The sequence below is a fragment of the Heterocephalus glaber genome, unplaced genomic scaffold, assembly GCF_053883595.1.
Source record: "Heterocephalus glaber isolate CG9 unplaced genomic scaffold, H.glaber_assembly_v1.0 deba00001719, whole genome shotgun sequence".
Lineage (NCBI taxonomy): Eukaryota > Metazoa > Chordata > Mammalia > Rodentia > Bathyergidae > Heterocephalus > Heterocephalus glaber.
In genome coordinates, this window is record NW_028258432.1 from 6,119,150 (window position 1) to 6,146,468 (window position 27,319).

The window sequence follows — 27,319 nt, forward strand, 5'->3', positions numbered from 1 at the left end:
TTTTGGTCCTCATTTAGATTTTCAGTTTCTTACACCAGAGAAACTATTTGGTATTTACACGTGTTCCTACTTATTTCACTTAAAAGTATGGCCCCCATGTGTATCCATTTAGCTATAAATGCCTCTAGTTTATCACTCTTTACGGCTGAGTAGTACTCCCTTTTATATAAAAAAACCCCACATCTTTATCCAGTCACCAGTTGATGGGCATTTGGGCTATTTCAAAAATTTAGCTATTACAAACTGTGCCACTATAAACATGGGTGCACATATATCACTGTGGTATGATGCTTTCACTTCTTCTGGGAAGATTCCCAGCAGGGGAATAGCTGTGTCAAATGGGACCTCTAATCCTAATTTTTTGAGGAATCTCAACATTGATTTCTACAATGGTTACACCAGTCTGCACTTCCATCAACAGTGGAGAAAGTTTCCTTTTGCCCCACAGCCCCACCAGCATCTGTTGCTGGTTCATTTCTTGATAGCAGCCATTCTTTCTGGGGTGAAGTGGAATCTCAACGTTGTCCTACTTTGCATCTCTCAGATGACCAGTGATGTTGAACATTTTTTCATACATTTGTTTGCCACTTCTACTTCTTCATCTGAGAAGTGTTTATGCATGTCAGATGTCCATTTTTGGATTGGGTCTTTAAATTTGGGGGGTCTGATTTTTTTCAATTCTTTGTATTTCTAGATATTAGTCCTTTATCTGAGGGGACTACTGATAAATTTTTGAGGGGTTATCTGTTCACTCTGTTGTTGATTTCTTTTTGTGGTGTAAACCCTTCTTAACAGGATGACATCCCAATTATTGATTCTTTGCACTATTTCTCATGCACTTTTGGTATAATAGGTAATATAAAATAGGAAAAAACTGTTCAAAGGAAAAGAGAAACTGTGAAGGGAAGAGGGGGGAAAGGAAGGGAAAAGGTGAAAAAAATGAGAAAAGAAGGAAAAAACAGAAACAACTTTTGTAAATAAGGGAGAATGGAAGGTTGACGGGAGGGAAGGGGATTGGGAGAAAAAGATGAATCAAGATATATTGTGTAGAAAAAAACAAAAACAAAAACAAAGATATATTGTGTAGGGAGAGGAGACCTCCAGGTTGGTGTGCCATGGCTCCCAGCCCAGAGGAGACTTCCAGGTCAGCACGCCATGGCTCCCAGGCAGGAGGAGGCTTCTGGGTAGGTGTGTCATGGCTCCCAGTGTAGAGGGGGCTTCCAGGTAAGTGTGCCACAGCTCCCAGCCCAGAGGAGACTTCAGGGTCAGCGTGCCATGGTTCCTAGGCAGGAGGAGACTTCCAGGTAGGCGTGCCATGGCTCCCAGCGTAGAGGAGGCTTCCGGGTTGTTGTGCCGTGGCTCCCAGAATAGAGGAGGCTTCCAGGTCAGCATGCCACAGCTCCCAGCACAGAAGAGACTTCCAGGTCAGCACACCATGGCTCCCAGTGCAGAGGAGACTTCCGGGTCAGGGTGCCACGGCTCCCAGCATAGAGGAGGCTTCTGGGTAGGCGTGCCAGAGCTCCCAGCAGAGAGGAGGTGAGCACTGCGGGTGCCAGGAACAACACCCCCGCCCCCCGCATCAAAATGAGAAGGTAGGTAAACAAGCCTCAGAACCAGACTTCCAGAATCACCTACAGCAACCCCAAAGGGAAATGAGATGGAACACTCTGATACTCAACCACATGGACTCTTTGAACTCACCACTAAAGAGGATCTGAAAAAAATGAAATCAGAAATAATTTCTCACATAACAGCAAAGATTGTGCCTATAGTGTAAGACATGATTAATAAATCTAAAGAGGATACAGATTAAAAAATAGAGGAGCTGAGGAACATGATTGAATGCCAACATAGGAAACAAATGGAATCCATAAAACAGATGCAAACAGATTTCCAGATTAAAAGCTCCACTGAAAGTCTATGCAGCAGAATGAGCCAATGTGAGGACAGAATTTCAGATATAGAAGATAAGATTACAATTAGTGAGCAGGAAAAGAAAAACTTCTTTAAAATTTTAAGGGACCATGAGAAATAAATCCAGCAGCTGCTAGATGATGCAAAGAAAAACAACATAAGACTGATTGGAGTCAATGAAGAAACAGGAGAGGTGAAGATGACATAAAAAAACTCTTTACAGAAGTGATGGCAGAAAACTTCCCAAGCAGGGGAAAAGAATTTGACATATAGATAAGCAAGACATATAGGACTCCAAATAGCCTTGATCAAAAAAAATCTACACATAGGCATATAATTGTTAAGATTTCAGAAACCCAACAGAAAAGCAAAATTCTACAAGTAGTTAGAAAAAAGAAACAAATCACATACAAAGGAAAGCCCATCAGAATTACGCAGACTTCTCAGTGCAAACCTTCAAGGCAAGAAGAGCTTGGAGTGATGTGTTTCAAGCCCTAAAGGAAAACAACCTCCAACCCAGATTAATGTACCCTGCAAAACTATCTTTCAAAATTAATGGTGAAATAAGATACTTTCATGACAAAGAGCACCTTAGGAACAGAGGTTAGGTAGAACTCTTGAAGACATTAGGGTAGGAAAAGACTTTATGAACAAAACCTCAGTCGCCGTGAAGAAGCACAAACAATAACAAGTGGGATCTCTTTTTACTAAAAAGCTTCTGCACGGCAAGAGAAACCACAATAGTGTGAAGAGACAACCCACAATGTGGGAAAAAATTTTCACCAGCTGTCCCTCAGACAAAGGTCTACTATCTCAAATCTATAAACTTAAAAAAATCAGATCTCCCAAATTTAAAAACACAATCCAAAAATGGGCATCTGAAATGAACAGACATTTTTCAGACAAAGAAGTGGACATGGCAAGTAAACATATGAAAAAATGTTCAACATCACTGGTCATTGGAGAGATCCAAATGAAAACAATGCTGAGATTCCACCTCACTCCAGAAAGAATGGCTGCTATCATGAAATCAACCAATAACAAACGCTGGCGGGGCAGTGGGAAAAGAGGAACCCTGCTCCACTACTGGTGGGAGTGTAGACTGGTGCAACCACTGTGGAAATCAGTATGGACATACTTCAAAGAACTAGGACTGCAAGTCCCATTTGACCCAGCTATTCTCCTGCTTGGTATCTTCCCCAAAGAAATAAAAGAATCATACCACAGTGATATATGTGCACCCATGTTCATAGCAGCACAGTTTGTAATAGCTAAAACTTGGAAAGAGCCCAACTGGAGCCCATCAACTGGGGACTGGATCAAGAAAATGTGGTATTTTAATAAAATGGAGTACTACTCAGGTATCAAATGAGAAATTGGAGACATTTATAGCTAAATGGATGCACATTGAGGTGATACTCTTAAGTGAAATAAACAGGACACACATGTGTAAATACCAAATAGTTTCTGTAGTGTGAGAAACTGAAAGTGTAAATAAGGACTAAAAGGTATAATAGATAATGAGAAATAGGAAGAGAAGGGGCAAAGGGGAAGGGGAAATGAGAGGGGTAGGGGAAAGGAAAGAAGGGAATGGAATTAATATGAGAAAATGAAAAACTGGAAACAAACTCTTTGTAAATAGGGAGGGATGGAGGGGTTGAAGGGAAGGCAGGGGAAGGGGGAAAAAATAAGAACCAAGAGAGTATGTAAAGGTGCCTATCTACAATGATGAATGTCATTATACTGTACACCTAAAATGTACCAATACAAGAATATACAAAAAAAAAAAAAAGATATATCATGTAGGGTTGGGGATGTAGTTCAGCAATACAGTGCCTGCCTGGTAACGGTGAGGTTCTGAGTTCAGTCCCTTGCACCAAAAAAAAAAGAAAAAAAAAAAGGAAAAAAGAGATATCATGTATAGGTATAAACTCCATTTGATGAATTGTGATCATTATGTATATTTAAATTGTACCAATAAAATTAATTTTTAAAAAGATGTGTAGTACAAATATAGTAATAAAATTTAAAAAGAAAACTAAAAAAAACTTATATTTATGTGTAAGTGTAGAAATAATAAAAACAGCAAAATAAGTCCCAAGTTAGTAGAAGAGAAAAATGGAATTTGCAAAAAATGTTTTTCATGGCATAAAGAAATCAAATGTCAATGAATAAATAATAAATATAATGAAATATGCATAAGATATTTATAGAGTACATTATAGAAATAGGTAGGTAGAGAGAGAGATCACATATACACAGGCCCACAGATGTAGAGCTATGTACTATATTTGTGAGTTAGAAAACTCTTTTTAAGTGTTAATTATTCCCAATATGATCTATCTATAAATTCAACATATTGCCAATCAATATCCTGACAGGCTTGATGTATGCGTATATTGCAGTTAGGGAAGCTGTAATTTCTAGGGTGTTATATATGTGTGATGAGAGGACTCTATTTAAATTCTACATTTGTGTGTGTGTGTGCGTATGTGTGTAAAGAGCCGAGAATAATCTTGAGAAAGAATAAGAAGGCAAGGATTTTTACAGTAGTATTGTGTTAGTTACTTTTCTTTTGTTGCTGAGGTAAAATACCTGAAATCCAAAGTTAAGAGGGTAAGGGGTTTATTTGTCTCACAGTTCGTAGAGGTTTCAATCCATAATCAGTTGGCTCCAGGCAGAATGGTAAAGAGGCAACAATTCCTGGTAGTGGAAGACACCAAAAACAACAAAGGACCTTACGGCAGAGAGACATGGGAGAGGAAAAATAGTTCATGGCACCCATACAGTAGCAAAAGCAACAAAGGACTTTAACAGGCTCTTTCTGCTCCTTTTATCTTATTCAGACTACTGGGATTAGGGTGCTGCCAAACCAATCACTCCAGCGTAGTGGTTTAGTAATCACACACCCTTAATCCTAGCATCACACTCTTGATCCACCCACCTCTGAAAAAGAAAGTTTTACCTCATTTGCATGAGGCTGTGGGGGGAATAGCTAAACACAAGCCACAGCAAGTATCAAGACATTATAAATCTATAGCAATTTAGGTGGTGTATTGCAATAATAGGCATATAGGGCTTCTGGCATAGTATTGCAACAGCAGAAATAGGATCACATAAATCTGATGTCGGATTTAAAAGAAATGCGGTATTTCAGATCAATGGGGAAAAATGTATTTCTCAGTAATAAGGTACTGACTAAATTTGGCATCTATATAAAGAAAAAAGTGAAATATTTGTTCTTACACCACACTATGCATTTCCACATTGATTAAAAAGCGAGACTTGGAAAGTAGCATAATAAAACTTTTGGAGAACATGTGAGAACATCGTCAAACTATTTTATTGTCAACTATTCAGTTAACCAAAGAACTAAATTTACTGAAACTTTCTTGGGGGGGGGCAGTTATTTCTGTAGAAGATAAGAATGTAAGTATTTTCATTCTGCTAATAGAACAGCAGAAGGTATATTAGGTATAAGGTCTTTGAAGACCAGTCTTAGGCTTGGTATATCTAGAGGTGTGTGGTAGAGTGAAATGCTGTTCATCAAATATCCCTAGTTTGTGTCTGCAGTGTTCTCGGTGGGGTTATGGGTTCTGTTATGGCATCTAGATGTCTCCCAAGAGTCTCAAGCCCTTGAAGGTGGGGCTCTTGGAAGGTGATTGGATTATGGGGGTTTATAGCTGACTTGTTATTAGGAGGTAAGGTCTGGTTGGAAAAAGCAGGTCACTGGGGGCATGTCCTGGAGGAGATTATCTCCCTCCCTCCCTCCCTCCTCCTGTTACTCTCTCTGCTTCCTGTCTACCACCCATTAGCAGCTCTCCTTCACTATGCCCCTCTGCATACTGTCCTGCTTTGGAGCCAGCTGACTATGGACTGAAACATGAGCCAAAATAAACCTCTCCCCTTCCTTAAGTTGTGAGTACGGGGACTACAATAGATTTTGGAATTGAGGAACGGAGTCTTGCTTGTTCCTGTGATGCCTTCGAGTCATCTTTTCTATTGTCCTGTTGTAAGTACTTGGCTTCTTTTTAATGCTAATCTTTTCAGCAATCAAGCTCTCCTCTGCTCCAATTTTATAGGTCCCAACTTTACTGGAGCATCCTTTCTGGACAAATTCTAAACTTTTAAAATCACCTGTGCCCTTTGCTCTTGATTTTCAATGTAGAGGTGGCCAAAAGCCCCCCAACAGTATCCATCCCACAGCCTCAGGCTGCCTTGAAATTCCTCTACCAGATTAATTAGTTCACTCCATTAGTCTCCTTCAAAGACTCAGGATATGTACAAAATGTAGACAAATTTTGTTACAGCATAACATATATGCCCTGGAGTTCAACTGCCAGTGGTGTCTTTGTTTTCAGCTGAAATCTCCCGAACTTTGTCTTTGCTGTCTGCATTTCTATCAGCATTCTGGTCTTCTGAGGTCTGGCCAGAATCTCCCCTCAAGCATAGCTTACAACATTCTAGGGGTTCACCAGTGAGCATTTCCAAACCTTTCCAAACTCCTCCCACAAACCACTACCAAAAGCTTCTTAGCTACACGGTTAGGTAGCATCACAGCGACAACTCCCACTCCTCTGGTACCAAAATCTGTATCAGGGTTCACTAGAGGAACAGATTTAATATTCTATATATATATCATTTACACATATATATATGCATATATGATTTACTAAGTAGGTTTACAATGACCACTTGCAGAATCAGAGCTGGGAGTAGGCAAAATGGCTAGTCTGTCTTGTGCTGGAGAGTCAGAGGATACAGTCAAAGGTCAAAGGCCTGGAGCTCACTGCAAAGTCTGGTGTGTGTCTACATCAGAAAGCCAAGAGGTCTGCATTGGTAAGCTGAAGAGTCTGAGCCAGAAGCCTGAAGAAACTGGAGACCAATATCTTAAGGCAACCAGAGCTCCTCCAAAGGAGCAAAAGGGGAGTTTTGTTTTCCTTCCCTTCTCATTCCATCCACATCTGGGACAGATCTTCCTTTCTCAGTTTGCAGCTTACATGTCAATCATCCACAGACAATACCCTGAACTATACTCTACCACTTTTTGAGGTGTTTCTTAATCCACTCAAGTGGACATCACAATGAACTATTACAGTGTCACTTGTTACCACAGCATATTTTAAATCTGCTATATACAAGGCAGCAATTCATACTAAAATTTCTACAGTATAAAGTTGAAAGAATGGTTTTATCAATTTGAATGACTCAAAGTTCAAACTTTTGAGTCAGATTTCCTTCCTTTTATACACTTTTTACATTAAAAGATATAGATTTACAGAATTATTAGTTTCCATGTAGCCACAGCCACTTTGTCCTATTATGAACATCTTTTATTAGTCCCTACTATTTTTTATATACTTTTTCCTTCCTTCTTTACATGTCTTGTTAATATATAATTCTTAAGTGCTAGACATTTTATTCTTATTCTATATTGATATTCTTCAAAAATTTTGGAAAACACTACTAAGACATAGAGAACTGCTGTCTTCCCACAAAAAAAAAAATCTCAAATTATTTTTTTTCCAGTCAAAAGAAATACAGATTTTATACCAACAGTCCTTCAGGTGCCAGTGGGGCTCCACAAGTCCTGCCACGTGGAGTGGGCCTCCAGTGGTGTGCAAGGGTATGTGAATCATTATTGATTGATTGCTCAATTGTCTAGAAGCCAATGTGCTCCCCTTCCTTTTCCAGGAGAGGGCAGTGGCCAACAAAAGCCAGTCCATCCAATTGCCATCCCTGAAAATAATGTTCAACAGACCACTGAAACTTTAAACCTTAACACTCTTGTATTTTTCTTTCTGTTCAATACCTATGAATTTTTTTATATCATAGTTCAAATATGTCTCTTTCCTGTTTCATCATTCCCACTGTGTCTTCCATAATGTTTAAAATACTATTTTAAATTACATAAACACACAAGTGATGTATCAGTTTGCTTGGGCTGCTATAACAAACACCACAGAATGGGGTAGCTAAAACAACAGACATTTATTTCTCACAGTTATGGAGCCTAGGAAGTCCAAGATCAAGGTACTAGATTTTGCTCCTGGTGAGATTCTTCTTCCTGGCTTTTAGAAGGCTCATCTTGCCGTTTTCTCACATTCTAGGGTGAGGAGAGATAGCTCTTTTGTCTTTTTTAAGGGTAACAATAGGAGATCCACTTTCTTGTCTTAATCTAAATTTAGTTTCCTCCCAAAAGACCCAAGAGGGTCAATATATGAATTCAGGGGAATGGTGGGTTTCCACTAATGAATCTGGGGGAGGGTATCAACACCTGAATTTGGAAGCGGGCATAATTCAGTCCACAGCAGGTGGCAATGCCCTGGAGAGAGTGCTGAATTAAGAGGAGCTGTGAGATAGGAGGTCCCCAAAACTGGTCATACGAAGGACAGGAAGTGCCAGACTTAGGGAGCCACTGGGCTTTTCATCAAGGAACTGTCCTGGTGAAAATATGCTCCGAGGGGTTGTTCAAGGGATGGATACCGCCCCCCCCCCCCGCCACATTGTAGTTAGGGCAGTATTGTAACAGTGCCTGACGGACTGGTAAAGATCCACATTACGATTGCAGTTCTCTCACCTACTACCGCCAGGAAGCCTTTCCTGATGCTTGCGGGGAAGCAGCATCTTTTTTCTAAACCCACATTTTACTATGTCGCTCAAAGCACCCTTGCATTTCCACCTTACATTTTACTTGTTGCTTTTGTCACGCCTTCCACTTGGCAGTTCCTCCCTTATTAACACAAGATGATAGAACTTGCGAGACAGCAACTGGGGGCAGCTTTCTGGGCTGGATCTCACGTGATCAGCAGCACGTCCCCAGCTCTTAGCCACTGAGACAGTGGCCACTGCAGACTTGTAGACTCCGTGCGAGGAGAGCAGGGGGCTTGGTCTAGTCTTCACGCAGGGTGCCCGGGCCGGCCGACCGCCCACCAGCGCCTCGGACCATGTCCTAGGCCGCCTCGCCAAGAACTGCGAGAGACTGGGCTCCCGCGGAGTGTGGGTGCATAAATTATTACCGATTGACTGCCCAAGTGTCTAGAAGCCGACACGCTCCCCTTCCTCCTCCGATGGGGCGGCCGCCAATCCAAAGCCAGACACGGCCGCCTTTTCTAGGAGGTTCATCCGGGGATGCTCACTAAGGCCCTCCCCAACTTTCGGGTTCTGAGCGTCTGTTGTGGCAGAATAGAGGCAATAATTGAGATCCATCAGAAGAACTAGGAAAGACGAAAATAGCTGCCTTACGTGTTTTGAACTCTGAGCGCCTACTCCTTTAAGAGAGTAGGTGGTGCTACCAGACCTCCGCCTCCCGGGGTTCCTTGCGCGGCGTGCAGCCCCACGAGTCCCCGCGAGGCAGGTTCACTTCCGGAGTGCCTGAGCGCTCGGCGGGAGACCGGCGTGCTTTTGCGTGATTGCTCCGCCCCTGTGGCCTCTGTTCTCAGGCGCTAGGGGTTGGAGTTCCCGCCAGGTCAGGGCTGGGCGGAAGCGATGCTGCCCGGCCCACCTCGGCTGTGAGGCCAGAGGAGCGTCCCAGACCCCTTTCAGTTTGTCCACGGCTTCGAATCTCGGACAGCCATGGCCACGGGGTTCTCCTTCGGGTCCGGGACTCTGGGCTCCACCACCGTGGCCGCCGGCGGGACCGGTACGGGTGGCGGTTTCTCCTTTGGGACCGGAGCGTCTAGGTAACCGCGCTTCCTTCCTCCCTCCTTTCCCGCGAGGCTCTCAGGTGCCCTCACTCCTCCCTTCCCACCAGCTTCCTTCCCGATGGCTCGGGGAGAAGCGCTCGCCGAGTCGCGGGCCTCCGCTCGCTGCCTTGTCCAGGCCCTGCGGGCGGCCTGCACAAACAAGGCGGTCTGGCCGTGTGCTGTGAGACCCCCTGCATCCACGGTGTCCGGACGTTGTTCTGCAGAATAGGGTCTGCCTGGGTGAAGGGGCGTGGGATTTCACTCCCACGCCTTAACAAAGCGTCAGTCTTAGGCATAGAATGAACGTTGAGTGAATGAATGAAATTATGGCGTATTGGGGGTTAGAAAGGTACAATGGAAAATTTTGAGTTTTTATTGCATTATTATGGATTTGGACGTTACCGCGGTTTTTTTTTTTATGATTTTGTGATTATCTTTTCATGTAACGAGTAAGCTTTTATGCCATATCGGGATCCTGTCTGATTTTTTTTTTTTTTTTTTTTTTGAGGCAGGGTCTCACTATGTAGTTTAGGCTGGTCTTGAACTCACTATGTAGCGCAGGCAGGCTTCGAACTCGTGCAATCCTCCTGTCTCAGCCTCCCAAGTTGTGGGCAGGGGTGCGCCACCATGCGCAGCCTCTTCACATAAGTAATTTCTAGTAATAGTTGGTGGTAGTCATATTAACGTATCGTAGGTACAAATGTGTTGTAATGAATCATATTTTACGAAATGTAGGTACTATGTTCAACGTTTTCATGCAACCTACTGGTTGAGGTGGTGACAAAAACGTAAGCAGAGGAGGTCCAGAAAGAGACAAAATGGAGAGATCGTTTTAATGAGAGATTCAATCTTTGGAACTCAATCTTTTGAAGATAAAGATGAAGGAATTCATAAAATCAAGAAATGTGTATGCCATAAAATCAAAATTAAAGTAGTATTGTAGATCAAAAAGGCAAAAATAACTTGAACATTACCTGTATTTTGAGAAAGGTGGAAAGAAGAAAATTTCTAAAGATGAAAACAACAGTTGCAAATAAAGGGGGTGGAGGCTCCACACTACACAGCCAAGCCAGAAATCTAGATGTGTTCCACAATATTTTTTATTCTTTTATTCAACAGTTTTAATCAGGAAGTCCTAATAATTTTACTGGTGCAATTTCCATTTGTCTTCATTTCGACTGATGAAACACTGTAACATCCAAAACCATAATAATGCGATGGAATTTTTAAAAATTTACCACTCTGCTCCAAGGTATTGTCATTCCTGTAACAAATACTTGTTGGACAATTCCTTTGTTTTGGATGGTAAGATAAATCAGAGCCCAGCTCTCTTGGCACTTACATTCTTATGAAAGTACTTGATTCCTGTCAGGGTCCTGTCTGCCCTTTCTTGTTTTGGGTAAAAACTGCTCGCATCAACTCCTGCATAGATTAGTTCGTGTCTTAAACTCTGTTTTTACACTTTCTAGCCTGTGACTTAAAAAAACAAAACAAAACCATTGCTCTCCCTGCAATCATTTCTCACTGTCCTTAAAATGAAATAGAAAAAGATCCCAAAATCTTAAAAGGCCAGTGTAATCTGGGACATCTCCAAATCCATCTTGGGCCCATTTTTTCATTTTAGTGATCCTGACCTACTGTCAAAGAAATAACATTAATTGCTAAGTACATGTGCATAAATATAAGTTGAAAGTTTCAGAAAAAGATATTCATACTTCATGGGATACATTTTGTTACTTTTTTTTTTTTTTTTTGGTACCGGGGGATCAAACTCAGGACCTTGCACTTGCAAGGCAGGCACTGGAACCACTGAGCTAAACCCCTGGTCCCGATTTTGTTACTTTCTTGGCTAGTCCTTTTCATTTTTAAAAATTCTGCTGTGACTTGCTGAGTTAACTTTAATACTCCTCTAAATGGTCCTAGTCTTAGTTTCAAAAGTACTACCCTAGCAACATAGTCTTTTCTCAGTTCCTCTGTGGCCTTGGCCAGTCCTTCCCCCCTTGAGGGCAGTTTCCTTGATTTACAGTGCCCCTACCTCCTCCTCCCTGTACCTAGCTAATTCCTACTTCCTTTTGGAACTCAGATATCTATAATCTCTTTCCAGAGAGGCCTTTTCTGACCTGCCAATCTAGGAGAGATTTCCATTCTCATAGTACCTGATAGTACTTGGCACATTTACCACATTTGTAACCAGTTTATATATTTATTGTTTACTTGTTGATGGTCTAACACCAGCCTTAGAATGTAATTTGTAACCAGTTTATATATTTATTGTTTACTTGTTGATGGTCTAACACCAGCCTTAGAATGTAATTTGTAACCAGTTTATATATTTATTGTTTACTTGTTGATGGTCTAACACCAGCCTTAGAATGTAAGCTCCATGATGGCAGAGATCTTTTCATACTGGTTTTCCAGTAGGCACGGTACCTGGAGTTTAGTATGTTTTCAGTGAGAGATGAATGATTAATATCTTTGCCTCCAGTTGTCTGGAAGCTTCAGAAGGTAGAGTCCGAGTCTTATTTACCACTCCATTCTCAGTTCGTAGGAACTGCTTGGTATAGAAAAAGATCTTTAATAAATACTTACTGAATGAGTAAGTGAATTATTAGTGATAAAGCAGAATTTACCTAAGCTTTAGAAAGGCTTGGATAAAGTAAAAAGGAGAGACAGTTTAACATGTGTCCACTGGGTGGTGGTTACCTGACTTTTTCAGTACCACTTGGTCATTTGGTTCCTTGAGGTAAATAATTTTGGGGAAGTTACTCTCCATGCTACAGTTCCTACACTTGGGAAAGGGATATAATAATATACACTGTATTTACTTCAAATTTGTTGAATCGTGTGAAGTATTTAGCATCAAGTCTGATACTTGCAAAGTGCACCATAAATGTAAGCTATTATGTTAGTTCCCACATCTACGTTAAGGCAGTCAGGGAAGTTCAAATAATTTGTGACCCCCTGGAGTAAATTTTGCTTTTCTATGACACATTCTATTATGACTTTGGCAGATAACACTGGATTGAGTGAATAATTGGTCAGGTCTAGAGTAGCTTTTGTTTTTCTTAAAGCAGTTATTCCACTTTAGTGTATTCCCTTGGTTAATATTTTCAACTTTAGGTAGCAGAATTATGCCTTCAAAATCTAAAAATACCCACTCTTCTAGCCCACATTATACACACAACAGATACAAAGTAACAGTATTTCAGATTACCACCAGTTAAGACAAATGTTTTTCCATGTTATTTTCTCTTTTTTTCTTTTTAGTTGTCTTCCGTGTTTTTTGAACATACAGCCATTTTATACTATGCTGCTTCTGTATAATTCTATTTTTAGGTTTGTAGTTTTTAAAAATTATAATCAACATCCTTGCTTTGTCAGCGAGACCTTGTAGTCTTACTGTGCCTCTCTGTGCTGTTCTTTTTTTTTTTTATTTTTATTTTTATTTTTTTTGTGCTGTTCTTTATACCCAAGGACTTCACACAAATTTTCATTTTTATTTATTTACTTATATTTTGGTTTTGTGAGATGGGGTCTCATTTAGTTCAGGCTGGCCTCGAACTCGCTACTCATGTAGTCCAAGCTGGCTTCAAATTTGTGACAATCCTTCAGCCTCAGCCTCCCGAGTGCTAGAATTATAGGCATACACCACCATGCCCAAATTCCACGCACATTTTTATTTTGGGGTGGGGACCAGGGGTCGAACTCGGGCAACAACACAGCTAAACCCTGGGTCCCTTCCACATGCATTTTAAAGCCAGTGGTGAACTAATGCAATATAGCATTCTCACTCCCTTTATCTACTCAGTGTTGACCCATCTTGGGTTCCAACTTCTTAATAAACTTCCCTGTCTCGGTGCTAATGACACTGATTAGCTCATTACCTAAAATTTCTGCAATATCTGAGTTCCATCATTTGGTACTTAATTATTTGCCTTATTGAAGGGTTGCATTTCTGCTACTTGAATCAGAGCACTCAATTTAGATGTCTAATGTGTGTAGAAAACTGTCTCTGGGTTGATTATGGAATTGATGGTACCTGGACTTAAGTAACTGTCTGGCTTGGATTGCAGTTATTTGTTATTTTATCCCCCATGCTCCTAGAATAAGAGCTATTTTAGTCAGCTTTGTATCCCTTTGCTATTTGTGGCATACTGTTTTATGTACATTGTGTTCATTTGAATTCATAAGTATTCCCAATAGCAGTAATAACAACATTATTGAATTTAATTTGCCCTGCATAATTTCTTTAAGAATCCTGGTAAGTAGGTATCATTGTGCTTATTTTACAGATAAAGAAATTAAAGCTCAAAAAAAAAAAAAATAATGTCATGTAATAACCAGCACATGGGGGTACTGGTACTGGAAATCAGCCACAACACTTCTGCCTCTTCCATACATTGAAACCTCCAGGGTTTTTAATATATTGGGGGAGGTGTTAATATTTTTAACATTAGGTTCTCTTGTAATGATTTATGTATTTATGGAGGGACACAGGGAATTAATAAATACATGGAATAATAGCATTTCCAATTATGTTGTGCCTGTTGTTGTCTGTTAACTCTCCTACATGATCTTTGAAGTGTCAAATTGTCAAAATTTTTGTTTATTTTCATAATTTATCCATTCCTCTGAAGATAGCAAATTTGAGCCTCTGAGGCTTGATAAGAACAGTTTTAAAGTTGTGAACTTTATTTATATTCACTTGTTTTTAGTCAGCTATCTTTTTAAGCTTTTCAGAAGCTCTCTGCAGAGAGTTTGTGCTGATTAACACATAATCTTGGCAGAGTAATTTTGCTTTGCTTTTAATTTTTGCCAGGATATGTTTACCACTCCCCATCCTTCCTAAAATTTTGCATTGGGGCGAGGCAAGATAGCATACTTCCCACTCCCATTCAAATGGTAATATACAACCGAGGGGTGGGAAAGACAACACAGAATAGCTTTTCTATTTGTTCCTATGTCTTTATATGAGTACTTGAGGGAACAACTGAATTTAAAACTGTGAACTGTACTTGAATAGTTTAAAAGGAAAATGATCCACATGTATAACATTCCTTATGGCCATTTTAAAATATATTAGGCTTTGAACAAATACCTATAAAAGCAGAATGTGTGTGATCCTTGCTCATTAAGTTGAGCTACAGACTGTGCTTTTCTTAAAGCCTGGTATTGTATTTTTTTTTTTTTTCCGTACTGGGGGATCAAACTCGGGACCTTGTACTTGTAAGGCAGGCGCTGGAACCACTGAGCTAAATCCCCCGCCCTGGTATTGTATTTTTTAAAGACTAATTTTACATTGGATTTAGAAAGAAAGATATTATAACTTGTTTGGTTAAAGGCAAATTTATCGTTACTTCCTTTTGGATCTTAGATGTGTTAGATATGTTATATAAAAGAAAACCCTAAAGAATTAAGTTTTATTTTTAAGTAAACGTCAGCTTTAGTAGACTTTACTTTTTTTTTTTTTTTTTTTTAAATAAGCACCCCTTCTTTGGGGCTCAATTTTGGAACTCTTGGAAGTACCACGACACCAGCAACTACATCTGCTCCTTCTGGTTTTGGAACTGGACTCTTTGGATCTAAGCCTGCCACTGGGTTCACTCTAGGAGGAACGAATACAGGTAAAAAGGATTGTCATATTAGGGGTAGACTTGGGATGTTTTTGGTTTCCATCTTATTATCTTCCTGTAAGAGATTGTCGTTAGTATTAGATCTAAAAAGGGAGTGAATACTAAGGTGAAAAGGATTCAGAGATTTGTAAATAAGATTGAATGATAAGCCTAGTCATCTGCCATGATCTATTCAAGTGTAAGGGAAGGAGGCAGTCAGTGTCTGTGTCTCTCTCTGTATCTCTGTCTCTAGCTCTGTCTTTCTCGCCATCCAGTAATTGAAGATCTTTTTCTTTAAATATAGTGATGTAAGGTAATTTACATTTTTTTATTGTATTTAATATAATACAGTGTTTTTCCTTTTCAAACATTGTTTAAGCCAACTTTACCAATTTGGAAGATTAACTAATGTACCATAGGTAGAACAGTTAGCATTTTTTTAGATGTTTTAAAATTCTGTATTAAAACCATTGCTTCAGTGGAAAAAGAGCAGGAGGTAAAGAACACAAAGGTTTCCGGTGGACATTTCAGTAATAGAAAGGGTTTTTTTAGTACTTAACAACTAAAAGAAAATATTTCACTGGCGATAACCATTTAAAAAGTTTGCTTTCTTATTTACATTTTATTCACTGTCCTCCAAGCCTCTTGACCTCTGTTGCCACTGTTGGCATTGACCTTCTGTCTCGAGCACAGCACTTTTCACAGACATACACAGAAAATAAAGAGCGAGCAGGGGAGCAGCTCTTAGAGATACTTCTGTGTGCCAGTGTTCTGTTTGTAGTACCTTTTTTTCCTCTTTGCTTAATTTTGTTATAAGCAATAATTGCTTACATTTCTAAACCTTATCCCCCTATTTTTTTTTTTTTTTTCCATCTTAAGTCATCTGTGGGTAAGGGCTGTATTCAGGATTTGAACTAGAACCATCTGGCTCCAGAGTCCACAGTCATTATGCAGTGTGTCTTCTCAAAATGCCCCTATTCTCTAATAAAACTGCACACAGTAATATGAAACCCAGTGCTCTAGGAAAAATGCTGGTGTGTGGGTTATGGTAGCAGAAGTCATGTATTGATCTTAGTAAAAGCATTATCACTCTCTGAGGGTGATTCCCTTATGATGAATCAAAAGAATGCCATATTCATTGATGTTTAAATTTTATTTCTCTTTTTGTCCCCAGGAATAGCAACAACTATAGCTTCAGGATTAACTCTGGGTAAGAAATTTTGAGGAAAGATCCCAGTGCAAATGAATTGAATGATCCTTCTATTCTTTTCTTTTTCAATATTTCACTGAACTGGGGTATAGAAGAAAGTATATAAAAAATTGAGTATAGATTTCAGATAGTGACTTTTCAAAGAAATTTTCAGAATTGATTAAAGAATACCTTTATATTATACACTATTAATTGAGAGAAGTGTTTTAAACACAGAAATAGCTTTTGATATGGAAGTTTATTTTACATTACTTTTTCAGTCATTTGACATTTTAGAGGACCGGGCACCAAACTATACTCCAGAAGTCTTGGAATTAAGCACACTGGTTGTACCTCTAAAGTAGTTGTGAAGCCTTATAATACCAAGGAGCAAAACTTTTAGGGAAACTTGTAGCTGGGTGTAGTGGCGCATGACTGTAATCTTAGCACGCTGGAGGCTGAGGCAGGGGGATTGAAAGTTTGAGCCCAGCTTGGGCATCTGAACAACTTAGTGAGACCCTGTCTCAAAATAAAGGGCTGAAGATATAGCTCAGTATAAAGGCTGTGGGTTCAACCCTCAGTACCACTAGAAAACAAAAAACACCATTGTAACACTGAGGTGGGGGTAGCTTAGGGAGCATTTGCCTAGCATGTGTGAGACTGGGTTTCATCCCCATTACTGCAAAACAACAAAATTGAGAATATTGGACTAAGTTTTTGGATTCCCATGCAACTCACAAATATGTTTTTGCAGTGGTTTGCTGAAGGAAATGTGAATAACTAGGGTTTAAAGAAAGAATGGAAGGATATTGAAAAATCCTTAAAATTGAGATTAAGGATTTGAAGATTTTATCGATGGATACAATTTGCCTGATCAGCATACCTGTTACCATCACTGAAGTTTTAGACAAGATTGGGTACAATCTTCTTTTCTAAAGTTATTGGACCTGTCTGTGCATGTTTTTGAAGGATTGTGCTCTAGCAGGAACTTCTAGTTGTGATCGGGGCAATCCATCCAGAACCTAGCTTTTGACTGCTTCTCTTTCAGTGATTTCAGGAGAGATTCCAATGTAGGTCATTCATGGTTTTTTTTGAGACAAGGTCTCACTCTGGAAATCAGACAGCCCTTGCACTCATGTGTATCTCAGCTTAGCCTCAAACTCACGCCAATCCGCCTCCTCAGTCTCCTGGGTGCTGGGATTACTGGCCTGTGCCTGGTCCTCATTGATGTTTTATTTATTTATTTATTTTGCAGTACCAGGGATCGAACTCAGGACCTGGCAGGCACGGTGCCACTGAGCCAAATCCCCGGCCTGATGCATTTTTAAACTTAGTATTGCTTAAGCAGTTACTGCTTCCTAAGTATGTGGCTGTGTGCCTACAAAATAGCTTGAACATTCAATATTGGCTGTATCTGCAGTGGTATTGGTGATGAGGATGGTACTGATGATGATGTCAGGACCTGTTAAATGCATAAGCAAGACATTCATCTGTTACAAAGAGAAGGAGTCAGGCAGAATATTAACATGTAATCTATGTTAATTACTTCTGTCCTTGCTGAGACAAAATACCCAGCCCTGGAGATTAGGGGAGAAGGAGCTTATTTGGCTTATAGAGGTTTCAGTCCAATCAGCTGGTACCAAGACAGGGATGGCAAATAGACATTGCAGAAGAGAAACAATATGGCACGCACAAGGTAGCAAAAGTAACGAGAGCTTAACAGCATCCATCAGCCCCTTTTGTCTTATTCAGTGTACCAAGGTTAGGGTGGTACCATACTAATCACTCAACATGTAGTGGTTTAGTAATCACATTACCTTAACCCCAGCATCACACATTCCAGATTCAACTACCTTTGAAAAAGAAAGTCTCACCTATCTGCATGAGGCTTTGGGGGGGCATCTAAACACAAACCATAACATAATCTGATAAAGGACACTAACAGGCATAAGAAAGATACTGAAGGCAGAGGAGAGAGTGAGTTTATTTTGGGGGCAGGAGCCAATCTAGACAGAAATGTAGAAAGTGGAAGAGCCTAGCCACTAAAGCGTCCAGGAGAATATGTAAAATATTTGTTTTTGGGGCTTAAGATTCAGAGATGGAAATGGTTGTAAGAATTGAGATCCAAGGAGTTGGGACTGGACAAGAAGGGAGAATTATGTGCCTGGTGTTCAGAACTATTTTAGGGACAGTCTAGAGCTAAGGGAATTTTATGTTGAGCAGAATTACCAACATTTTATTGTTGTTTTTAAGGTAATTGAGATAATTCTAAGAATAAATAGAGGTTGGAGGACACTGACATAGACCCTGAGAAGCTGTTGTAATAGTTCTTGAGAGAGAGAGTGATGACCCAAGTGAAGGTTTTTGAGAATTTCTGTAATCCACAGATGTTTCTGAAGTAGAAGTGACAGGATTTGTAACTAATGAAATGCAGAGGAAGAGATAGGAAAGTTGTGGTTTCTTTTTTTTTCAGCAGTTGAATGGACCAAGATGGGTTTAGCAAAGTTGAGCTTTTTTTCTTTACTGTTATGTTTTTGTTTGTTTTGGTGAGATAAGTAGGAGTCCAAAGGGATATCAAGATAGAGCCAGTCTTCGGAGATTCAGGTAGATGTAGATTGAGATTCCTGTACTTGTAGTTGGGATGATGAAAGTGGATGAGATCATTGGAGAAATAAAGGAGCAGAAGTAAAACCCAGAAGAGTTTCATTTAAGATAAAAAGAATAGAGGTCGCAGATCTACAAATGAGGACTGGAAACAAGTAATAGGAGTAGGAAGAGAGCTGCCAGTTGGCAGACAGAGGACCCAGAGAAAAGAGGATTTCTAGAAGTAGAGAATGGTTATTTACATGGTCTTGGAGAGGAGGGACAGTTATTCTGCTGAGAGTAAAGAGAGAGAAGAAGTAAAAGAAATGCTCTATTAGGTAAATCTACGTGTAGAATTGAAATTGATCAAAATGTTATATTGATTGGGGTCATTTTTGCTTTTCTTAACGTAAACAACTATCTTTTCTGTATTTCTATATTTTTTTATCTCATCTATACATCCTTCTCTTGACAGAAAATAGAATCACAAATTTTTAGGAATTTTGACAGAAATTTGTGTGTGTGTGTGTGTGTGTGTGTGTACGTGTGTGTGTACGTGTACAGACATACATATATCTCATATATATGCTTAGGGTAAAATGAGATTTTTATTTATTTTTTAAAACAGGAACGCCAGCTACTACATCTGCATCCACCACAGGCTTCAGTTTAGGATTCAATAAACCGGCAGCATCTGCAACACCATTTGCTCTGCCTATCACCTCTACCTCAGCTAGTGGTCTTACTCTTTCATCTGCTCTGACATCAACTCCAGCAGGTGAGACAGAATCTGAGGTTGGATTTCACGGTTAAATTTCAATTTTACTTAGCGAACTTAGGTGTACATTTTTATTAAACATAGCTACATTTTGGGAAGCATTTATTTTAGTCATTCAGCAATTTTGACTTACCAGTTTATTGATTCAAAAGAAGAAAAGTAGGCATTGGTCATTGTGGCAGAAAAGCCTGTCTTGGAAGATGACCTCCTGTCGGAGCAAAACCAGGGCCCAGGGTTAGATAAGTGAAATGTAAAGCTGTTAAATTATTAATAGCGTTAACTTTCAAGGACTGTTTGGTGCCCAGGAAGCATAAAGACTGCGTAAGTATTAAGACTGTGTAAATTTTACCTGGCTTAGGGTTCATTTAATTTTGACAGTGGGTTTGGTACCTGGGTTGAAAATACCTTCTCGCTATCTGGAGTCAGTTACCTGGTACTAGTTTAAGTCTACTGCCCTGTCACTCATGTTCACTTTAAAGTTACTGCTTCTCTGTATTTTTAAGTCTATATGATTTTATCTTTAGCAAGTACTTTTTTCAAAGGTCAATTTTGACATAGAAATCAGTTTTTAAAAAAATTTTACTTGTTTTTTTCTATGGTATATTGCCTTTTTATGGCTTATGGTCTCATTTTTTTATAGCATCTACAGGATTTACTCTAAATAATTTGGGAGGAACGACATCTACAACTACAACTGCATCTACAGGCCTTTCTTTAGGGGGAACCCTAGCTGGTTTGGGAAGTTCACTTTTCCAGAGTACAAACACAGCAGCGTCAGGTAATTGGTAGTATTTATTCTCTAGGATAGTATTTATATTTAAATTTATGTTTATATTGTGGCTTTTTGAGTTAATCACTTTTTAATGCTGTATTTTAGTATAGTATATACAAATATATACAAGTATAGTATATACAAATATATTTGTAATTTTAGTATAAAAATTGAATTATACAATAATGTTTTTCATATATAATTGGATATTTTAGAAATATATTGTTTTCTCAGTATTGACTATTAAAGAGGGGATTAAACCTATTTTGAGTTAGAAAACTATTCCAGAGAAACTTGTCTTTTTAATAAATATCAGGTAAATAGTCTTGGAGGGGGTCAGAGTATAGCTCAGTGGCAGAGTGCTTGCCTAGTATTCATGAGTCCTTGTGTTTAACCCCCAGCACTGGTGGGGAAAGGTCCTAGAATGTTTGTAGCCTAAACTCATGGGAAGGCAACTTGTTAATCCACAATTCTAGGAATACTTGTTCATTATAGAAGTCAGGAAAGGGCACTAGTGTGCTTTTGAAAATTATTTTAAAATATAGACATCAAATCCTTTCATTATATAATTAGGCAAAATACTAAAGTATTCACAAGGCACAGTATACTAAATATTTTAAATCTCTGATTGATTTCTCATTTCATGCTCATTATGGTATTTGCTGCATTTTAAGGATTCTATATATGTTTTGGTATTTTTTTTTTTTTTTTTTTTTTGCTACCGGGGATCGAACTCAGGACCTTGCGCTTTTGAGGCAGGAGCTAGAACCACTGAGCTAAATCCCCAGCCCTATTTTGGGTATTTTCTATGGCTAGTGCCAGTGTAAGAAATTCATATTTTGAAAGCCAGTGGTTCTATGGGAGCTTGAAAAGCTTTCCTGTTATTTGAAGAATTGTATAATTACCTCACATAACAGTGTAAAATCAAAAAGTGCTGTTTAACAGTTTAGGAGAAGTTGATATATTGAAATTACAGAATTTCCAATATTTAGGTGATAGCGGCTATTTACTTTCAGAATTTTTGTGGAATGCAACAATATGTGTCTAATACTTGACCTAGTTGTATAGGAGAGATGAAGCAATGTGACTTAGTATTGTCTATTAAAGAAGTTATAGTTCCTTTTTTGTCCTCTTATTCAGATACGAAGTTGATGAAAATATCCAAGTCATCAGGGATGAAAAGACATGGGCCTGGATAGAAATTTTTGGTGTTCAAATTTGTGTTAATCTACAGATTCTAATTTTTGTCATTGTCTAATTTTGTAGGTACTCAAAATGCCTTGTAATAACCAAATCATGAGATGACTATAATGTACATTTCTTTGCAGGATGAAATTAAATATCTCATAAAAATTCCTATAAAAGCAAAAATAATAGAAAAGAGAGGCAGAGCATCAGTTTGTCTTTTTCTTCAGTTTTTAAATGTACTTGGATTCTTCTTAAACTCGTGACGTAGTATTCAGTGCTTATTTTGTGCTTACATTAATTTAAAGTTGCCATTGATTTTTTTAAAGAAAATTATTGTAAGTTGAGTATTCCTTTCCAGAAATGCTTAGAGCCAGAAGTGTTTCAGATTTTTTTGAAGTTTTTCAATTTTGGTATATTTACATCGATGTTATCAGTTAAGCATCAAACAATATAGAATGCTCAAAAGATTTCCGATTTTGGAGCATTTCAAATTACGGATTTTTTGAATTCGGCTAAACTGGTGTAATAGTAGTTACTTATTTAGCTGTGTTTCTGTCACACATTTTCAGAATTTAAATCTAGTTTTCATTTGTCCCATGCTATCAACTAGTATTTCTTCTGCTTTAAAAATAGGTCACATCATCATGAAGGTGTTATCTAAATGAACAGTCGTGTCGGCTTAGAAATGGTGCGTTTATAAAAATACAGGTTTATAAACATAAGCTCTCTAAAGTTTTGCTACTTAACTCACAAATGCACATTAATGACTTATGATTATTAACTGTAGTCCTTTTGACTCCTTTTGCCAGTGAGGTGAGATTGAAATAAAGGCAATTTCTTTTTTAACTAAGTTTTCTGGAAAGAACTTTGGAGTATTTAATTGTACTGAATGTATATTATACATAAATCTTATAAATTCACACTACATTATTTTAAAATTTGCAGTTCCCAAATATGGTTGGAAAATAACATGTATTCACTAGAAAATATATGAACTGAAACTGCTCTTATAGAAAAAGTTTAAAAATAACAAAAATTGAATATCCCCATTTATCAAATTAACAAATACATCCTGCCCCTTTTAATAATGAAACATCACATCGTCCAGAATACTTATTACCATTGAATCTAAGCATGATTATCAGTCTTTGCCAAAACCATTCTCCAGACTTGCCCCTTACTTGCCTAAATCAAGTATAACGAAACTCTGGGACCTGACTTAAAAGTGTTTGAGTGCTCTAGTCAGTTAGGGAAAATTGTTCATAAGTCTTTCAGTGGAATTGGTAAATGTTGTTTGGTATATTTGCAGGACTTGGACAGAATGCTTTAGGTTTGACTTTGGGAACGACAGTAGCCACTTCAACTGTAGGCAATGAAGGCCTTGGTGGTATAGATTTTAGTAGCTCATCAGATAAAAAGAGTAAGTATATTATTATAATTTTATCTTCTAACAGTACTGTTAGGGAACTTCCAGGTTATTCAAATTTTCTATATCTGAAAGATCACTAGTTATATATTCAATAGGACACTTCACTTTTAAGTTTGTTTACATCATTAATATTTCATATACCGTGTTGAGCATTTAAAGTTTAGTTTTTATACATCCCTTAGATTTGTGTAAGTCTTATGTAGCTACCTTGATGTATGTATTAATATGTATTTTAAAATTGGGATCATGATGCATATATTTTATAATCTGTTCTGTAACCTATCAGATGCATTTGTCAGTGTTAGTAATTTGTGTTAGTAATTCAGTGAGGTGCTTGTTTCATTTGTTTTACTTTGGAAAGGAAAGAGAGTTAATTTCCCTTTTCCTTTGCCTCTCTTCCCATCACCTTGCTTTCATGGTATACATAAGCTGGAGTTGAGCAAAAAGAATAAAGTATACATGCACCACATCCCACTTCCCTTTAATCTCGTAGATCTGACAAAGGAATCTTTGTTAATCTTAGGGCAGTCTCTTTTTCCTACTAGCTGTATCAGTTAACTTTGGACCTGTGGTATCAGTGGGATTTAACCAGATAGCAATAGAAAATAGCATTTGGTAGAGAGGTATAGCAAGGAGCAAGGCCTAGGGATGAGAAGGGCTTGGCCTTTTTGAAAAACTAATAGGTCAGTATAGCTAAAGATTAGCTCCTGCATATAAAGATTATATGCAGAAAGATTAGGTTCCAGGGGTCATGTTTTAGATGACGTAATTGAGTTTTGTCATTGTACTGAAGACAATTGGCATCTGCAAAAAGGTTTTGATGAGATTTATATTTTAAGATTAAGAGTATTCTGAGAGCCATCTGGAAAGTACAATAATTGCAGAAAGGCAAGAATAGGCTTGGGGAACCATTAGGAAGCTTTTGTAGTAGTCCAGATGCAGTACTGAGGCAAAACCAGGTAGATAAATCCAGTGGTCTATGGTACTCTAGAAATATAGGTCCAAGTTGCACACGTTTGTTTGTACATAAATACATAAACATAAAATACAATGTAGAAATGAATTATCAAGAAGATAGTGAATTAGCTTAAAAATGAATTATTTGATAAAATTAAATCTGTTTTTATTACCATGTCCTATCAAATCTCATATATTATTTGTGAGGTTGCCAATTTCAAAAATTTTTAAATAAGGAAAAATTTTAGAATCAATGAAGTATTTCATATTTTTATGAAAACAGTTATAATCTGCTGGAAGAGGTAAAAAAGTGAAACTCCTTGTACAAAGATGAAAGGCAAATGATGATTAAAAGTAAAATACTTGAGCCTGCCTGGCAAGTGCCAAGGCCCTGAGTTCAATTTCCGGTACCAGAAAAAAAAAAGTAAAGTATTTGCCAGACATGGTGACATACCTGTAATCCCAGTTACTCAGAGGCTAAAGCAGAAGGATCACAAGTGAACTAAGTGAACTCTGTCTCTAAAATAAAATATAAAGAGCTGGAGATGTAACTTAATGGTAGAGCACTTGCCTCGCATGCACAAGGCTCTAAATTCAATCCCCAGCAGTGCCTCCATGCCAGACTAAAATACTTCATTTTCAGATGCTTATTTCCTGACATTTCAACATCTTTAAAATCAAGATACATTTTACATGGGCCTGATTTAAAAATAGACGCATGAGATATCTATATGAGACAATTCTTTCACTTAATGTTGAAATAGCTCCAGAAATTAATAAGAAAAAAATCTCAGAACTGTACAGATACATGAGCAGGCTGTTCACAAAAGAAGAAACACATTTATCTGATGAACATTTGAAGAGAATTTTTTACTTCACTAGCAGCATGTGAAATAAGCATTTAAAATTACGACGCCGGACAGGGCCACCTTCCTCTGACGACAGAGCGGCGCCCGCCTGAGAGGCTGAGGGGAGCAGGAGGAGGTGGTGGCGGCACCGGCAGGAAGATGCTGCTCATTGGCGTAAATTGCAATCGATTAGGGATCGTTTCTCAGACTCAAGTTAGAAGTGAGATTTCAGATAAGTGAGCACACCGTTGCTGCTTTGAACACCTCAGAAGGGGAGAATGGATTTATCAGAAGTGAAAAAGGAGCTTGCTAGGAGTCAACGAGAATAATAAAAAGTCCAGCACTAGGGCTCCTTCTACCAAACGCAAGGACCGCTCTGATGAGAAGTCTAAGGATCGCTCTAAAGACAAGGGGGCCGCCAAGGAATCTAGTGAGAAGGACCGCGGCAGGGATAAGACCCGCAAGAGGCGCAGTGCTTCCAGTGGAAGCAGCAGCACCAGGTTTCGGTCCAGCTCAACTTCCATTTCAGGCTCCAGCAGTGGCTGCAGTACCTCTTCAGCATCCAGCCGTTCTGGAAGCTCCAGTACATCCCGCAGCTCCAGTTCCAGCAGCTCCTCTGGCTCTCCGAGCCCTTCACGGCGCAGACACGACAACAGGCCACACTCCCACTCCAAATCCAAACCACCTGAAAGATGAAAAGGAGAGGAAAAGGCGAAGCCCTTCCCCTAAACCCACCAAAGTGCACATCGGGAGGCTGACAAGGAATGTGACTAAGGATCACATCATGGAGATATTTTCCACCTATGAGAAGATTAAAATGATTGACATGCCTGTAGAAAGGATGCATCCTCATCTATCCAAAGGCTATGCATATGTGGAGTTTGAGAATCCAGATGAAGCAGAGAAAGCACTGAAGCACATGGATGGAGGACAAATCGGTTGTCAGGAGATAACTGCTACTGCTGTGCTGGCCCCTTGGCCTAGGCCACCCCCCTGACGATTCAGCCCTCCCAAGAGAATGCTACCACCACCTCCCATGTGGCGCAGGTCACCCCCACGGATGAGGAGAAGGTCACGCTCCCCAAGACGCAGGTCCCCTGTATGCAGGCGGTCCCGTTCTCCTGGCCACCGCCGCCATAGGAGCCGCTCTAGCTCTAATTCTTCCCGATAAGCAAGACTACCGAAGCTCGCTCTTGTAACTTATGTCCCAGTCAGCTCAGTTTTGTCACTTCTGTAGCATAATGAGCAGCAGAAGAGGATCCCTCACTCAGGCAGACTTCAAAGGCAGCAATGGAGACACGTTCTTCAGGCGGGTTCTGGCTACAGAGGTGCTCTTGGTTCAGGGCTGTGCCCATAAATGCACCCTGCATTTTTCTGTCTAGGAAGCTCACCATTCACATCTCATGAGTCTGTTCAATGGCAGAGCCTGTAGGAACAAGCAAGCCTGCAGGTGGCAGATGCCCCAGCCTTTCCAGATGACTTGGGGGCAGTCTGGCAATGTGATCATACCTTGGGGACCAATTCACCATTCTCATTAGACCTGGCCCTTTGATCCCTGCTTGAGTCCTCTTCCAGCCTCTAGGATCAAACACCTAGAAAGACCCCCGTGCCCTGTGTTAGTTGTCATAATGGTTCTGTCTTTCTGTGTTCTCACCTATACACCCACCCCGTTTGTCTTCTTGACTCTCAAATGTTGGTGAGCAATTTGAGAACCAGCTTTGCAGGTCACCATGGAGCCCCCCCATTTCACCTGCCATTCATGGTGGTCTTGCAGGTTACGTGGGCAACATGTACATTGCTTTTTTGGCTTTTATTGTACAGTCAGTGCTATAAAATTTGAGTTTTGTAACTTTGTAGCATTTTAGATAAGGTTGTGTTTGTTCTTTGTTGTGTAGAGTAAAGGAATTGTATTGAATAAACCTAGGATTAGAATGCAGATTGAAAAAAAAAAGAATTTAAAATTACAATGAAGTGGCATTTTTCAGTTACATGACTAGCAAAGATGTATTTTAAAACTATTATGTGCATTGTTTAGGGAGTGCTTCCAGAGGTACTCTTACTCATTGCAGATGGAAAGGTAAAATGGGACAGCTGTTATTAGGGATTGTTAGACTGGAGTTCGGGTAATTTGACATTGTAGTATTTGATCCTGATAGGCCCTTAGATATAAGCTCTCCAGAGTTGAGCTAATAGGCAGGATTATAAACCCCATATCAGATATTTTCTATGGAAGATAGTTGAGAAAAAAAGATTCTTGTTCTTGAAAGAAATAAATGCAGGGCCAGGGATTTAGCTCTGTTTCCACTGCCTGCCTTGCAAGTACTAGGTCCCGAGTTCGATCTCTGGTACCAAAAAAAAAGAAAT

The 27,319-nt window shown here is 39.2% G+C and overlaps 1 protein-coding gene and 1 pseudogene across 7 annotated transcripts in view; both read left to right on the forward strand.

The window, feature by feature from the left end:
• Positions 1-9,254: 9,254 nt before the first annotated feature.
• The window catches only part of Nup58 (nucleoporin 58), a 69,762-nt gene continuing 51,697 nt past the window's right edge, over positions 9,255-27,319 (forward strand). For 2 of the 7 annotated variants that reach the window (XM_021236338.2, XM_013075871.3), the window contains exons 1-6: positions 9,259-9,596; positions 15,084-15,223; positions 16,386-16,421; positions 19,612-19,761; positions 20,402-20,539; positions 23,031-23,141. In XM_021236338.2, coding sequence (XP_021091997.2) covers positions 9,490-9,596; positions 15,084-15,223; positions 16,386-16,421; positions 19,612-19,761; positions 20,402-20,539; positions 23,031-23,141 — 682 coding nt within the window. In that variant the 5' untranslated portion in view covers positions 9,259-9,489. Of the gene's footprint in view, positions 9,597-9,755; positions 9,949-15,083; positions 15,224-16,385; positions 16,422-19,611; positions 19,762-20,401; positions 20,540-23,030; positions 23,142-27,319 lie in introns of those variants that run through there. The other 5 variants (XM_021236339.2, XM_004854828.4, XM_021236337.2 and 2 more) reach the window with 5 other exon arrangements.
• Positions 23,911-27,240, forward strand: LOC106010224 (RNA-binding protein with serine-rich domain 1 pseudogene; annotated as a pseudogene).